General features: G+C 48.7%; 6 protein-coding genes across 6 annotated transcripts; 1 reads left to right on the forward strand and 5 right to left on the reverse strand.

Annotated features, from left to right (window-relative positions):
* Positions 1–1,157: 1,157 nt before the first annotated feature.
* Positions 1,158–2,160, reverse strand: T069G_11462 (carbon-nitrogen hydrolase domain-containing protein; the record flags this gene model as incomplete). Its single annotated transcript, XM_056178667.1, has 2 exons — positions 1,158–1,947; positions 2,003–2,160. The coding sequence occupies 2 exons, from the start codon at positions 2,158–2,160 to the stop codon at positions 1,158–1,160; spliced, it is 948 nt and encodes a 315-aa protein (XP_056023541.1).
* A 1,168-nt stretch (positions 2,161–3,328) lies between these two features.
* Positions 3,329–5,410, reverse strand: T069G_11463 (sugar transporter domain-containing protein; the record flags this gene model as incomplete). Its single annotated transcript, XM_056178668.1, has 6 exons — positions 3,329–3,509; positions 3,567–3,792; positions 3,840–4,123; positions 4,185–4,440; positions 4,493–5,259; positions 5,316–5,410. 6 exons carry the CDS (start codon positions 5,408–5,410, stop codon positions 3,329–3,331), a joined length of 1,809 nt encoding a protein of 602 aa, XP_056023542.1.
* Positions 5,411–6,881: 1,471 nt separating this feature from the next.
* T069G_11464 (transaldolase/Fructose-6-phosphate aldolase domain-containing protein) lies at positions 6,882–8,224 on the forward strand (the record flags this gene model as incomplete). The annotated part of the gene is made up of 5 exons (XM_056178669.1): positions 6,882–6,930; positions 6,990–7,174; positions 7,233–7,542; positions 7,604–7,757; positions 7,825–8,224. The coding sequence occupies 5 exons, from the start codon at positions 6,882–6,884 to the stop codon at positions 8,222–8,224; spliced, it is 1,098 nt and encodes a 365-aa protein (XP_056023543.1).
* Positions 8,225–8,316: 92 nt separating this feature from the next.
* Positions 8,317–9,238, reverse strand: T069G_11465 (uncharacterized protein; the record flags this gene model as incomplete). The annotated part of the gene is made up of 2 exons (XM_056178670.1): positions 8,317–9,012; positions 9,062–9,238. The coding sequence occupies 2 exons, from the start codon at positions 9,236–9,238 to the stop codon at positions 8,317–8,319; spliced, it is 873 nt and encodes a 290-aa protein (XP_056023544.1).
* Positions 9,239–10,114: 876 nt separating this feature from the next.
* On the reverse strand, positions 10,115–12,648 carry T069G_11466 (fungal specific transcription factor domain-containing protein; the record flags this gene model as incomplete). The annotated part of the gene is made up of 4 exons (XM_056178671.1): positions 10,115–11,266; positions 11,338–12,268; positions 12,339–12,427; positions 12,505–12,648. The coding sequence occupies 4 exons, from the start codon at positions 12,646–12,648 to the stop codon at positions 10,115–10,117; spliced, it is 2,316 nt and encodes a 771-aa protein (XP_056023545.1).
* A 926-nt stretch (positions 12,649–13,574) lies between these two features.
* Positions 13,575–14,703, reverse strand: T069G_11467 (alcohol dehydrogenase groES-like domain-containing protein; the record flags this gene model as incomplete). The annotated part of the gene is made up of 3 exons (XM_056178672.1): positions 13,575–13,860; positions 13,924–14,356; positions 14,415–14,703. The coding sequence occupies 3 exons, from the start codon at positions 14,701–14,703 to the stop codon at positions 13,575–13,577; spliced, it is 1,008 nt and encodes a 335-aa protein (XP_056023546.1).
* Between the last annotated feature and the right edge of the window lie 346 nt (positions 14,704–15,049).

Below are 15,049 nucleotides of genomic sequence, written 5' to 3' on the forward strand. Positions count from 1 at the left end.
TTGGCGACCCTTGAAGCCTCGCATGCTCAATTGCGAAATTGTTCAGGTTCAGTATCTTGACATACCTATCTAATTGTTATCGGAGCTCCTTCCCTTGTTTCTTCAATCAGGTGCCCGTCAGGTGCCCATCATGTGCAATCAACGAGTATCAGCTGGCAAGTACCTCGAGCAAAACCTTGCACGTGCAGTCGCGATCTTCTTCTTTCTTCTTCCTTTCCTCAAGCTCACACAATCGACCATCTTCGAGAAACTCCGCCACGTGGAATAACCAAAGACCCTTTCTTTTTTTTCCAAGAGAGTATTCCAAATGCGTAAGTGCCATGCGCAATCTACCAGTCGGCCGGGTCTCGCTAACGTTGCACAGCTCCTGCACGCCCCGAAGCTCCTCGTCGCCGCCCGAGTTAGTTCACCTTCATCTCTTGTTGAACATATCTTCCTTCATTTCTTTGCATTATCTATTCAATTTTCCGGTATGAAAACTGACATGAAACAGACCAACTCATCGATTGGTTGTGGGTGGTAGTCATCCTACATGTACTCACCCTGACCTGTATCGCCGTGAATAGATTCATGCTCCACCGGGAGCGAATGGCGAACATCGCCGTCACCACTGTCACCACCGTCACCACCATCACCATCGTCCCGACGGCGCCCTGCATCTGCCCTGCTCCAACTGCTGCCTCCGCCACCATCGCTGCACCCTCGGATGTCGTTGTCGTTGGTGCCCCCCTGGTGTCGTTGCCGCCTCTGGAGGCGTTGTTGCTCTTCCCGGTTTGGGCGCCCTGGCGCCGGCTGAACAACCCTTGTGCCTTTTGGGCGCTTGGACGGTTGGGCGCATGATGCGCGTGTTTTGGGCCCTGGTGCGATCTCGTCAGTCAATTTCCTCTGTATCATAATCTGATACTAATGGTTTGTTATGCAGTCATCCTGTTATGGCCTGGGACCTTTTTCTCCTTCCTCTGGTGATTGAGATAGTTTGAGACTATATATAAATAGTAAGAAACAAATTTTAGGAGTCTCACAGTGGTGGCTAGCAAAATTGGCTTATATGGCCTTAATTTCTTCTTTAATCGACTATCTCAGAAGTTTATATGAGGCTACCTGGAAACGTTGACCTCAGACTAACTCAGGTCAGCGAAGAAAATTGTGAGAGCTTCTCATTCATATCGAACAGGCTTGGCTCCTTTCAAATTGACATTTAGGCTCAAAAGATCCGGCCGGGAATAATGTCCAACAACATCAAGCATCTGCTTGGCGTAGTCAATGGTGCTCAGCTGAATTTCCGCAGTGAGGATACCCTCTTCTCCGGGGTCCAATGGGTCAACCAGAGGCGTACCATCAGGTCCAAAGATCATGGCGAAACCTCCACCCGAAGTCATATGAGGACTGCCAACCAACTTCAACTTCTCTCTTCCCTTTTCTCCCATCACTTGCGTGCTAACCACCACAAAACAGGCTCCTTCCATAGCCATGAACTGACAGGCGAGGCGGTCTCCTTCGCCGGTCGTAGTATAAAGGATGGGAATGTTTTCCGGCCTGCCAAAAAATGGTGGCCATCCCGCGATATGGATATCAACGCCCTGGCTGTATTCGTGATATCGCAGCAAGGGCTGGAAATGCTCCCAGCAATTGAGACCACCAATCTTGCCAAAAGGACTATCAGCCACATTTACCAGGCCATCTCCATCGCCCCAAATTGCGCGCTCTACACCGGTCGGCTTGATCTTCCGGCGGTGGAGGACAATTTCTCCTTCGGGATTGATGAAGGATTGAGCGATGTACAAGCTATCGCCATCTCGCTCAGAGTAGCCCAAAACGATAAAAATGCCAGCCTTCTTAACGGCTTCGCAGATTTGAGCCATCTCAGGAGAATCTTTCACGAGTGAATTGGCCATGTACTCGTGAAACATGCCAGTATTGTCAAGATACGGCTCAGTCCAGATGCTCCTAATGAAGTCAGCAAGGTCTTTCGTGTTGATCTGGCAATCTGAATGGTACAAACCATGGATAACCAGGCACAAATAACTCAGGAAAGCCCAAGACATTGACGCCGTCTTTTCCAGCTTGCTCAACAAGCGAGGTAACCTTCTTTACAGATTCTGGCAGGTTGAGCCAAGCAGGCTCAGCTTGCACAGCGCCAACTTTGATAGTTTCGCTCATTTTTTCTTCGATTGGTGAGCTTTACAAGATGGTGGAAAATGGGCTGCTGTTTATTGTGGTGAAGAGTAGAATGGATTCTCTGACGAGTAAAATTTTTGAAGACGCTGCATCTGTAAGACAACTAAATATGTGAATAGCTTCATGAGCTTGAGTTTCTGATTAGTATAGAGAGGAATATATGATTAGTAGCCGCTTGTCTAACATAGTTGCTGAACAGGAATTTAAGCTCCGTATTTCCATATCTAGCCACATCTGGAGCTCCATTTGTAATTGAGCTTAATTCAGTGCCGAGCGGTCAACTACTCATGAGAGTCAATTGTTGCCCTTTGTGGAATGTATCTTTCAATGAATGTGGGATTTCATGGGCAACAAAGTCTCCCATTTGTTATGCAGATTGATAATCTTCCTGTTCTAGCGCTCATGACTCAAGTCTGGTTAGTTTGGATTAGGCGAGAATGTTTCTTCCCGCACTGCTTACTGCCACAAAGCTATGAGGAAATTGGTTAAAAAACAACTGTATTGACGATGCGCTCTCCAGATAGGCTTATAATAAAGCTGATTTGAGCTGGAAGATCCTTGCAGTTGCCATTCTAGGTCACCTGAAATACTAATCATCATTAGCCGTGGCTGCTTTATCTTGTTCTAAAAAGTGAATTGTCGATTGCATGGTAGGTTTGCGGCATGAGTCTTCCGCAAACGTGCCGCCAATCTTCCGCAAGTAACATTTTTACCGACGGTGGCGAGCGAGCCTAGCGACGAGGATATTAATTCATAGCGAGGTATACAAGGAGAGATAGTTCTACATATTTCTAAAATTTCTATTACCACACCGTAATCATCATATGGTGTCGCTCTCGCTATCTCTCTCAGGTATGAGTCTTCTTCTACCCCTACCTTCAAAAGCTGCCTACCTGTTATGTATTGGCGGATACTGGGCGGACAGTTAGTCACTCACTTTCGAACTCAGAATGTAAGAGACACAAGTACATGGAAAATATGGCGAGTATGACCAAGGTCATCATTTAGTAAATTGACTATTAAAGGAGTGTGCTTCGAAACTCTGCTATAGAATGCTACAAAGATGAGCGACATATCATTAAATAACCATCATTTCCCGTGAGTATAACAAATCAAATGTCTGTAATTTCTTCCTTCCAGTAGATTTCTCCTACTGATTGCCTGTTGCATCGCCTGAACCGTCTAGCTTATACAAGGGCTCGAGCTTCGCTTTGCGCTGGAAGAAGATGTACTTCTTAATGAACCAAGGCAACCAAGTACCAACTTGGTAAGAAATATGGCGCCTTGTTGGCACTCCAAAAATGTAATCAAGCTCTTCTAGTGTGCGTTTCCTAGATTCAATCAGTCAGCGTCTGTTCAGTGAGAATGAGGGGAGACACGATACGTACATTGTTTCTGGAACAATGAAGAAGATGACAACAAAAGCAAGCATGTTTAATCCCGCGTAGAAACCAAATGCACCAGTAGGCCCCAGTGCTTTCAGCAGTGAAGGGAACGTAAGACTCAAAGCACTGCCGACGGCATTATTAATGCAGATTGTTAAACCGGCGCCAAGCTCGCGGTGAGACAAAGGAAATGCCTCAGAAAAGTAGATGGATGGTAGCGGACCCATGCCTAATTTTGTTTAGTAATTGTACTTGAATGGTGATATAGATACTCACCAGGTCCATAGAAGGCAGTGAAGAGGTAGACAAAAAACGCTATGCAGGGGATCCGAGCGCTGTTCTCAGTTGACATGAGAAAACAGAGTCCGGCCGCCAGAAGGCACCAGGCCATGTTTGGGAAAGTTGTGAGAAGTAGATTGCGACGGCCGAAGGTATCCATGGTATAAACTGCCGGAAAAGCGAAAACGAAGAGAACAAGGCCAAACCCCATAGAGGCAAGGAGGCTGCTAAGTGTCGAGTAACCGGCCTCAACGAATATTGTTGAGCTATAGAAGGCCATGCTTTGTAATAGATAGTCAATATCAAGTATTGATCCAGTATGAGTAAAAAGGGGCCACGTACATATTAATTCCTGAAAACTGTTGGCTGATGACGATCCATCCACTTGCAACGGCGGCTCGTCGCAAACGGGGGACTGTAACAAGCTCCAATGCTCGGTGCCAAAAGCTTACACCGGCAAAGGCATCTCTCTCTTCCATAACCTGGCAGTGTGCGTAATACAAATCTCTTGCCGACTGCATCTCACTATTTCTTAAGCGGCAGAAGGATTGGTACGACTCGGGATACCGTCGCTTCTTCATCAACCATCGAGGCGATTCTTGATACATCTGTCAGTTTCCCATGCTTTCTTCATAGAATTATAGACTTACCGGGGCAGAACCAGACAAATATTACCACAGGAATGGCTGGCGCAAATGCGGATGCAAGTTGAAATCTCCACGCCAATTTTCCAACTCGATAGAAAATTAGGTTGACACAGTATCCCACAAACATTCCAAATGATACCCACAATTGGAAGCTTGTAACTAATCCGCCTCGAATAGATGCCGGCGCGACCTCTGCCGAGAAGACCGGGATTGTCGAGATTTTGATACCCATTCCAAGGCCCATAAACAAGCGGCATATCATCAGGCCCCACCAGTTCTGTGTAAAGGCTTGAGCCAAGACGGGAAAGATACAGAACAGGCCTGTAACAAAGACAGTCCCCCTTCGACCAAGAAGGTTGTTTACTGGGTCAGCTGCCCAAGCACTGAGGAGACCAAACAGCGTCGGACCCGAGTTGATGACGCCAACAAGCCAACCATTGTTTTCGATGCCAAATTCTTTGGGGAATGAAAGATTTGCACCATTAGCACCCGTGTTGTCCCAGCCTTGAATGGCAGAGCCCAAAGAGCACAGTGCAATTGTGTAGTAAAGAGCCTTGGGCAAATGCCACCGGTTGGTGACTTCGCGCCTCAGCCAATATTTGTCATCGTCAGTCAGCTCTGGAATATCTTCGTATTCAACTGGATTTTGAGCTGCCAGAGCGCCTCTAAAGAAGATGTCTTCCTTGTCTTGGAAGCCATACTCTCTGCAGAAGGCGTTGACTTGAGAACGGAGATTATCCTTGGATATTCCCATCAAGGGGTTCCAGATCCTGTCCACGGTATCAGTTTATGATCTTGGTGATGACGGGTTGGAGAGTTGACTCACTTTGCGTTGACATTGTGAGAGAAACTGGGTCCTGTATCTTCAACGTGGGAGAGAAACTCATCCTTTGGCTTCCTCAGATCAGGTGAGTGAGCCATGCTGCCTGGTTGTCTTCAGGTTTCCACGATTGAAGTTGTGGATGCGTGTCTTGATGACTGCTGCGGAGCAGATGATGGATGTCAAATGCATTCCTGAGAAGCAATATATATATTTTTTCAGTCTTACTTCAACTATCGCGACTATGGTAGAGTCTTTACCCCCCATGGGGTTCAGTAGCGTATCCACAAAACCCCAGGTTTTGAGTCCGGCTCGTTTTCCATAGCGCCATGGCTTGGCTCATTTTGCCCCCTCGCAGCCACATAGAAGAGCAATAGAATTGAATGCATTACGGGTTTACTTTTCCACAATATTGTGAAAAGAGGTCAGCTTTCTTATATTGCATGCACTGATATTAGATAATTGCTTGATCTTCTTAAATCGGATGCTTCATTTATCCCTATCTTTATCACATTGATCACAATCTCACAGCAGGTGCGTCTTGCAGACATGAATCCATGATCATGCTGCCAAATTGAAGGGAATGCAGCTAGTAACTACATATTAAACTCCCAACTTATTTCCACTTAATCCCCTGCTTGTATCCGCTCCAACTCGGCCGCCATCCGACAATCCGACGCCGGAGTAATTCATTCACGAAACCACCCCTCAAACCTGCCCTGCGTGTCTTTTGAGCTAAGCTGAATTGTGGGGAACCTTCATGCTGCCCTGCGTGTTGTTCTCTCATACGATTTAGCCATTTAAGCATTATCTGCTAGTCACGGCTATACAACTCGGCTTCATATTAAACTTTGGGAGTGGCTGGTGGCACTCTAACAAGTACAGTAGTAAGTGCGTGAGGCAAGATACAGAGTAAATGGCTTTCATCTCGTGAGATTGGCTCTTCTAGAATTTGTTATTGCCGTTACATTCTTCTACTATTCCCTACTCTTAGTATCGAAGGAATCTTGACGTCTCCCCATACTATTTTGGATCCACACTCTAATTCTTTCCCCGCTTCCACTGCCGCTGTCGTGGATCCTGCCCTGCGTGTATCAAGCTCATGCCCTGTACAGGCTCCATGCAAATTCCCTGTGCAGGTCATTGAGTGACGTGGTATCGGTTTCTTGGCAGCAAAAAGTAGTGTGGACGGAATGTGGGAGGGTCAATATGGGCTTTGTCGTCCAATGAAGGAAGTGCATGGATATCGAAATCTGGGAATAGCTTGTGAAGAGCCGTTAAGCTACACCCTTCAATCCACCCCGTGTTCAAGTCGTCGGTAAATTTGAACCCGAAGTGCGGTCTGAGTAGAATAAAGTGAATGACAGTCATGGCGAAATGTGGGTAAACTCTTCAAGCGGTTGGTATATAAACCTGAACCTACTTCTCCAAGCATTGCCATCTATCAAAGCACACTGCACAGTAGACTGGGTCTGAAAGCTTTCATTTTGAAGATACGACAGTCGCCTGCAAAATTACCCATCAAATCTAACAAATTCGATTTCACGTCTATTAACCACCATTTATCGCGAAATGGGTAGCAAGGAAGCCCCAACCTGGCTGGAGAAGCTCGAGGAGCAGCGTAAGCCCCCCTCGTACAGTCTACGGCGAGTGACGCATTCAAACTAATCGCAATCTCAGTCAATGTCGATGTCGACTGGATGGACCCCGAATACATCAAGTCTATGCCCATAAAGCCGCACGACCAGACGAGCAACCAGCTGTGGGTAGACATCCAGCTCCATCATCCTTCCAACGCCGACCTCCTAGTTGAAACGGCGAAGGAGCTGAAGGATAAAGGCTGGTTGGCTATCTACACTAGAATGGTATATCAAACACTGTTGAAGATAAATGAAAAGAGTAGTGGCTAATAATGTGATTAAGGCGGTTTTGATGTGCAAGAAGAATATCGATCTGATCCAAGGCCGTGTCCTGCTCCAAACCCTCCCTTCCAAAGCATACGACATGCAAGCGACTCTCGACCACGCCCGACTGTATGACCAGGAGTTTGCAAGAGCCAATATTGGCCGGGACAGATACTGCATCAAGATCCCGTCCACTGGGCCAGCCTTGAATGCGGCCAAGATTCTGAGCGCCGAGGGCATTCCCACATTGGGAACGGCACTGTTTGGTCTTCCGCAGGCCATTGCCTGTAGCCAGGCAGGCATGCTATACATCAGCCCATATTTCAACGGTTCGTTGAAAGCTCTTAATATTTCATGGATAATATGTAACAAAAGCTAAGAGTCATTCAGAAACCCGAGCCCATGACGATCTATCTCTCTGGCCCGATGTCGAAGACCCCGCTACCCAGCACCCCATGAGCGCCCGAGTCTTTCAAATCCTCGAAACATATAGACGACTGTACAAAGAGACTGGAAAAGAGCAGCCACTTCTCAAGAACGCAAGGTGAGATACATATACACAGTCTGTTACTTCTAAACATGAACTCGATTGGCTGACTGCTCCCGATTAGCTTCATCTCTGCTAAAGAGGCCATGGCAGCTGGTGAATTGGGCTGCCACTCCGCTACAATCTCCCATACAGTCTTGGACCAGCTTGCGAAGCTCAAATATGATGGTACTAAGCAGCCTGGCGAAGGCACGCCCAAGCCGGTCCATGTGTACAAGAACCCTCCTCAAACTCCTGAAAGGCTCCGCAAACTCGCCAATATTGATCCTCTTGCCGCCGCGGAGTGGGATGGCAAGCTGGCTAGCACTGACATTGACTACCTCGCCAACGGTGGAGAAGAGCTGGCTAAAGCGATTGCTGCTGACCCCATCACCAAAGAAAGGTTGGCGATCGCTCTTGAGCTCTTTACAGGAGGCGAAAACAGGAGCAAGGACAAGATCGACGCGGCAGTTCGGGCCTTGTAAGAGCGTCTATGGCGTGCCGAACGCTGCCGCGCGTATGTATGCGGAGTTGTAGGGAGGCGGGCCGATCTTCTTAAAACTATGAGTAGCAAAGTTCAACCAGTATAAATATATGTGTCGTTGTGAAATGTCGACGGATCTGCCATGTGCATCATTGATGTGTTGAATCGTAAAGCCTCATTTTCAAGGTTATTGTTTGCCATGTCGTAGGACATTGGCAGGTGTGTGTAAGATGGCGATTTCGGAGGCGCGTTGGTGTTATAACCGGTAGTCAGACCCAGTGAATTTGGCATGGTGAAATCCATCTCGGGCGACATCCATGGAATGTCCATGCTCATTGACGTTGATGGAAGGTCTACCTCAACTGCTTCATTCAAGACAGGCTCAGTTGTGAGGTCATGGTCCGTAGCTACAAATGAGGACTGCTCTTCTAGATATAGCGATCGGCTTCCAGCTCCGCGCTCATTGTTGGCCCCGATAGAGATGGATGAAACGCCGGTCCTTAGCATGGAGGCGCTGGCCTCGTCTAATATAGGTATTGAAGTAGCAGTTTCCGGCTCTTCCGCTGTAACTCGAGCCTGGTGAACCTCAAGCCCAGCGTTCAACCGCCATGTATTCAGCTCGGAGAGGAGATCGTCTCGTTCGGCTACCAGGCGATTGATCCTCTGAAGAGAGTCCGCAATCTCCTTCTGCTCGGCCTTGTGCAGCGCAACGCTTTGGTCAATAACAACGTGTTTAGACAGGCGGTTAGGATCCGTAGATCGAAGCGACGGTATGAGGCTCGCAAGAGTCTACCTCTACGTTAGCTGGGCACACAAGAGACACAGAATCCAAACTTACCGTCAGCCGCTCCTTGAAAGCCTCTCGTCGTGATCGCTCAAATACGCGATGGGCTGCGCGATCATCCGCAGTCCAGTTTCTGATGCGTTTCTTCTTATTTCGATCGGGCGACGAGGGAACCGCCGTCGAGTTGGACTGGTCTGCCATGGGAGGCGAAGTGTTGTCCGTCGATGACATACTGATGTATTGTGGCGAATATCGCACCGAGAACCGAGAGAGCGGAAGCAGGAGATCCAGCAAAGAGTGCTGCCGGCGATTCTTTCGGCCAAGCTGAAGCTATTTCGTCTCTTCAAGTACCCGTGAGAGACCAACGGCTGCGTCTACGAGGACAAACATCCGAGCATCGTGAGCTGACAAAGAGGGGAAGCTTGGAGTTGAGTGGCGACTGGAGGCTGGGGCTCGATGATTTAGCGCCCATGTGCTCAGTCGCTCAGGTGCTTCAGCGCTTCTAGCGGCCGCTTTTTAAGCTCCGATGGGAATCTGGGGTGCATGAACCGCTAAGCCCACACTGGCGAGGGACCTGTGGGAAAAGAGTCAGCTGATCACAGTCACGATGGGTAGCAAACACATGAACAACAGGAGACATAAGTCTCTGGAGCGTGAGATTTTGCTTGCCAGTTGTGCTATTCGAGGGCACTGAGACGAATAAGCGTAAATATAGTAAGTCTGGTAAAATAGCATGAAGATAACGAGTGCACCAACAACAGCTTCATTCAACGAAGATGGACGTGTACAGTATGGCCACTCAGATCACCAATTCTCAATCGGTGAGATGGGGCAATTCAACATTCAAATTATTTTTTTCTCTTTACTAGTAAATCTAATAACAGTTCTACAGCAAGCAAGCAACGCAACAACATGAAGATTACAAGTACACCCAGGAGCTTCGTTCAACAAGGATGGAACATGTACAATATGGCCGCTCCGACTCATTGATTCTCAGAGAGTAAACAGGAGCAGTTCAATAGTTGAGTAGATTTTTGGTGCTTGATTCAGCCATGTACATCATGCCTATCCCTATTCAAAAACGCCGTTTCCATACACAATCCCTAATCATCGCAATACGCTCATGTCCCCTTGGTACCATCCAGGAATATCCGTCCCAGTCATTTCCATCCCGCCAAACCCACCCATTCCGCCCAGTCCGCCCAATCCTCCAAAGCCAGTATCCAAGTTCATGCCTCCAAAATCTTCCGCATTCATAAAATACGAAAGCCAGTCCGTCGACATAAAGGAGTCGAGCGTTGTACTTGGGTAAGGGAACTCGGCATTCATGGCCGGTGAGCCATCTGGCATGGAAAGCCCCAAATGCAAATCTGCTTCTCCGTGTGATACGCCGGAAGACACAATTCCATCTGCCGAAGCGATAAGTCCGTCTCCTGAAGCGGCAATATTGTCTCCGTAAGTGCTGCTGCCAGCCTGAGATGAGATGCTGGTGCCATCCGTCATGCCCACTGATGCTGGGCCACTACCAGGCTGAGGGTCTGATGAATTAATCAGGGGCTGCAACTTGGGATATTCTGGTCGTGGAGAGAAGCGCCTCATGGTTGCCGTAAATATTCGGTCCAGGACATCGCGGCTTCGCTTCGCCTCGGGCCAATACTCTCCTGTCGCACTGAGAACGTCCGACGCCGCCTTTAGAGAGGTGGTCAAGCAGTCAAAATTGACCTGGTCAGCAATGCCTTCTGGTGTCCAGACGCAGTAGAAGATGGTCATGATGCATAAGAATAATGAATGGACAGTCAGCCAGCCATACCGCAGCTGATTATCGGCGTAGAGTTTTGCGTAGAGTTTGCTGCAGGTAATGGCGCTGGTAAAGCATTCGCCCAGGGCTGCCTTTGATGGTTGTTTGAACAGGGGATTTGGGCGAAGCATAAGCATCATCAGCTCATGATATCTAATCTCGCAGAGATCAATCAGGTAGAACGTGCGCTCGCCCTCGGCGTGTCTAGGAATATCTTGTCGCCACTTTCGCAGGCGGCTAATCATGTCTGTCCGCCACGCCGTTACATCGTTAATGGCCGGAGTCATGTAAGGCGGATAGAATCGATCCGTGCAAAACAGAACAGTCTTGATTTCGGAGCTGAACCTCGCCCATTTGAAGAGATGAATTGCGCTTGACATGGTAGTAAAGCTTCCAGGAGGCTTCGTCGAGGGTCGCACACCTTCTTCGGTCAAATCATCATCATTAACATCCATGGGTAACTAGGTAGCCGCGGTGTTAGTAAATAAGAAAAACAGCCCTGTCAATTCTCAAGGCCACAATCTTTACTTACTCTTAAATCACATTGCTCGTCAAAGAATCCCAGAGGCCGGCCCATAATTGTGCATAGCTGTCGATTCATGGTGTATGTGCACCAGAAGATTCGCGTGCGGAGTTCCACTTGGAGAGGGTTGAAATGGCGGGGGTTCCGGACATCACGGTGCAAACCCAGCTCCAAGCATGACGCCAATGAGTGGTAGTGGAGGGTCCATAGATTTAGTCCAGACGATGGGTCGTGAAGGGTATACATCTCCAATAGCAAAAGACACTGGACTGTGGCGAGTGACGGCGTCCTAAAGACAGTATCTAGACGCTGCAGGGCTGAGGCATAATAACCTTCACCCAGCATGTGCCGCCTCGAGCGACGACCGTAAATTGTGGCACCGACAGCCAAAACCATGAACGCTTGGAACTCCTCTAGCGCATCCAGAGTCTCCCCATTGTAGAGTTTGTGGAGGATGGCATGGTGTGAGGGCTCGTGGAGGAAGGGGAACTGTAGGTGAACGGAGTCGAAATAGATTTGGGTGAGGAACATGGTTTGTCTCTTGTCATTTGGGAAATCCTTGGCTTGCAAGTCGACCAGGTCTCCAGGGAGGAACACATCGTCATCGTCGCATCCATTGCCGCGAAGGTTTACTGTCTCGATATCTGCAACATGTGCTAAGCCCGCAAGCACGAACTTGGTGAAGAAGAGGCCGCTGGAGGGTCCCAGGTAACGAAGGTCAGAGCCACCTGAGATGGATATCAAGCCTATCTGCTCTGTGAGCTCATGCGGCGAAGTCTCCTCTGGGGAGTCCTGCGAGCCCTGCCGCTGTCCACGCTCAACAGCCGATGAATGAGCTCGCGATGGCCGCCCCGGCCCGGTGGTGAGGTCGACATCTGGACATCTCTCACGAACAACAGACTCTAGCCACGCTACTCGCGACTCAAGTTCAGTCAAGTAGCTGTAAGGGTTATACAAGGTCAGCTCACTGCAAATGCAGGTACATGATGAACCTTGATCCAGCGTCTTACTTTCGAGGTATTTCACGAGAAGTGCCGCCATCGACACATCGAACACCGGCCTTCTGACAGCCTGAGCATGATGGCAGAACACCGTCACACTGGATACAGCATGTTAGTGAGTGAAAATCGGTGCAAAATGGCCGCAACGAGTACGTCAAGGGCTCGGTGTACTTGCCCGAATCTTTCTCTTTTGACATCTCACACACGCTGCGCTTATGCGAGCTCGGGTCCTCGCTCTTCGGTGAGGCTGAGGGGCGAAGTTGGCTGGCTGCGAGTCGCGATCCGGGTTCGAGGAGCTTGGACTGGTCTTTGGCTCCATTCCGGGAGTTTTATTTAGTGGAAATCTGAGATAATGCAACCAACTCTCATCCGAGAGATGTGTCTTAGACTTAGAATTCCGTTTTTTTTGGGTATGAACCAGCATCAAAGGTCTTATGCGGATCAGATGCGGAGCTTACGGAGCATTATTATCAAGCAGAGCAAAGTCGAGAGTCACGTGAGTGTGAACGTCAGATTGACTCTAGCCCGCTGCTGGTTTGGTTATTTTGTATGACGGACTCATTTTTGCCGCGTGAGCATTTGTCAGCCTGCCTAGAGGCCAATGGGCTTTACCGGGGCTATTTCAAGCTTCAAGCAGCCATTGAGAGGAATGTGACGGCACGTGGTTTCTAGCATGCCGGTACTTCTTATCTTGGGCGTTCGTATCGAACTACTGCAGACGGATTACGCTGTATAGTAATCCTCTAACCCGCCGCCGACGACAGCTCCTTGCTAGGCATCAGGGTGATGATGCACATGTGCGGTGTTTTTCTACAGTTGGTTTCAGTACGCAGAATCTACACATGCACATTAGGTACTTTCAAACATCTGCCGAGTGCCTCGTAGAGACTACCTTCATGCGGTTTATTACATCATGCTTCCAAAGTACCAAAAAACATGTGTAACATTTCAATCAGGTTGTAAGACGACGTCTGGATATCAGAGCCATAAATTGACAGGTAGGAAAAGACCCACAAACGGTGCCAATCAGCATCTCAAGGCAAAAATAGAATAAACTCAAGTTTGCTTTCTAAAGTTTCTATTGATCGCCTAAATGTCTATACCCAACAAGAGTCTAATATCTAACCCCAATCTAGTCTATCCCAGGCATCCTCCGCTTGACTAAGTTTTTCATTACATCATTACTAGAAGAGTGCATATTTCGTGTTCTGTTGTCTCTTCATATCCGCCAATCAATCGTCCCTCTTAGTTCTGGGCAACCAGAACTGCACGGTATCGCACATTGCCCTCAGTCAGTCTGCGCATGGCATCGCTCATGCCAGTCTCGTTGAGAGGGAACTTCTCGATCTGGGGAGTGATCTTGTGCCGAGCGCAGAACTTGAGCATCTTGCGCATCTCAGAAGTAGAAACAACAACTGAGCCCTGGATGCGGATACCCTTGAGGGCGACGTAGAACATGGTGATCTTGGAAGGGTTGAAGTCGACAGTGAGGGGGTAGATGGAGCTGTTGGGGGCCATTAGAGGGACGAGACTAGAAAGTAGATTGTCAGTACTAATTATGCGATACTAGCGGTGCTTATATGTGAAAACTTACGCCTCGTAGTCAACCTGGGCACTGCCACAGAGGAGAAGGTGGTTGATGGGCTCCATCTTGCCCTCAAACTTCTCGCCCTGGCGGAAAACGTGGAACTCCTTGGCACCATACTTCATGGCCTCCTCGCGCTTAGACTCGCTGCTGGAAAGAACGACAACGTGGCAGCCCATGGCGGCAGCCATCTTGATGGCAATGTGGCCGAGACCGCCAATGCCCATAACGGCAACTCGGTCAGTGGGCTTGATGCCATATTGGTCGAGAACAGTCCAAACAGTAGCACCGCCGCACATCAGGGGAGCAGCATCAGCGGGGTCGATTTCGTCGGGGATCTGGAAGACGCATCGGGCGTCAACAACAGCGCCGTGTGAGAAGCTGCCGGTGTCGGTATCAGCGTTGCCGTAAGCGACGGCGTTGGCGCAGTACTGGTCCCAGCCTTGAAAATCATTGTTAGCAATGGTTTGCAGATTCGCATTGGCCTTGCGTGTACTTACCAGTCAGGCACTCCATGCAGTTACCGCAAACTTGGCGGATGTATCCAAATCCAACGACATCGCCAACCTTGAAGCCGGTGACATTGGGGCCGAGCTCCTTGACTCTTCCGATACCCTCGTGTCCAAGAGTGATATCGGCGTGTCTGAAGTGAAGGTCTGTGCCGCAAACACCGGAGTGTGTCATCTCGATGAAGACATCGTTGGGGCGGAGTGTTCTGTTAACAGTCTTGCGAACGGGGGTATCGCCCTCAGCTCCGCGGTAGACGTCAAAGGTAACTTGGCTGCTCATTTTGGATGTGGTTGAAATGTTGTTGTGAGATATTTTTGTGTTTATTTTGTTTGTCGTGAAACTGAAAGAATTCAAATGCTGAGTGTCGAAGTTGCTTTTCTATTGTATTGTATTGTATTGTAATGCTGATTGTGTTCTGGATGATGGAAAGTTGCTTTGAGGAGCAGACCCACGGCTCTTTAATACTTTCATGGTCGATCAACAATTGCAAGCCAGTCCCGATAATCTGTCCCCAACAACGAGAAAAAGAAATTAATTACAAAGTTGCTTCGTAATACCTCGGAGTTCTCTCCGTCTTAATGCACCTATTTCGAGATACCGGAAGATCCCACCGACGGAAGGAGTT

Source organism: Trichoderma breve, assembly GCF_028502605.1.
Source record: "Trichoderma breve strain T069 chromosome 7 map unlocalized scaffold00008, whole genome shotgun sequence".
Taxonomy (NCBI): domain Eukaryota; kingdom Fungi; phylum Ascomycota; class Sordariomycetes; order Hypocreales; family Hypocreaceae; genus Trichoderma; species Trichoderma breve.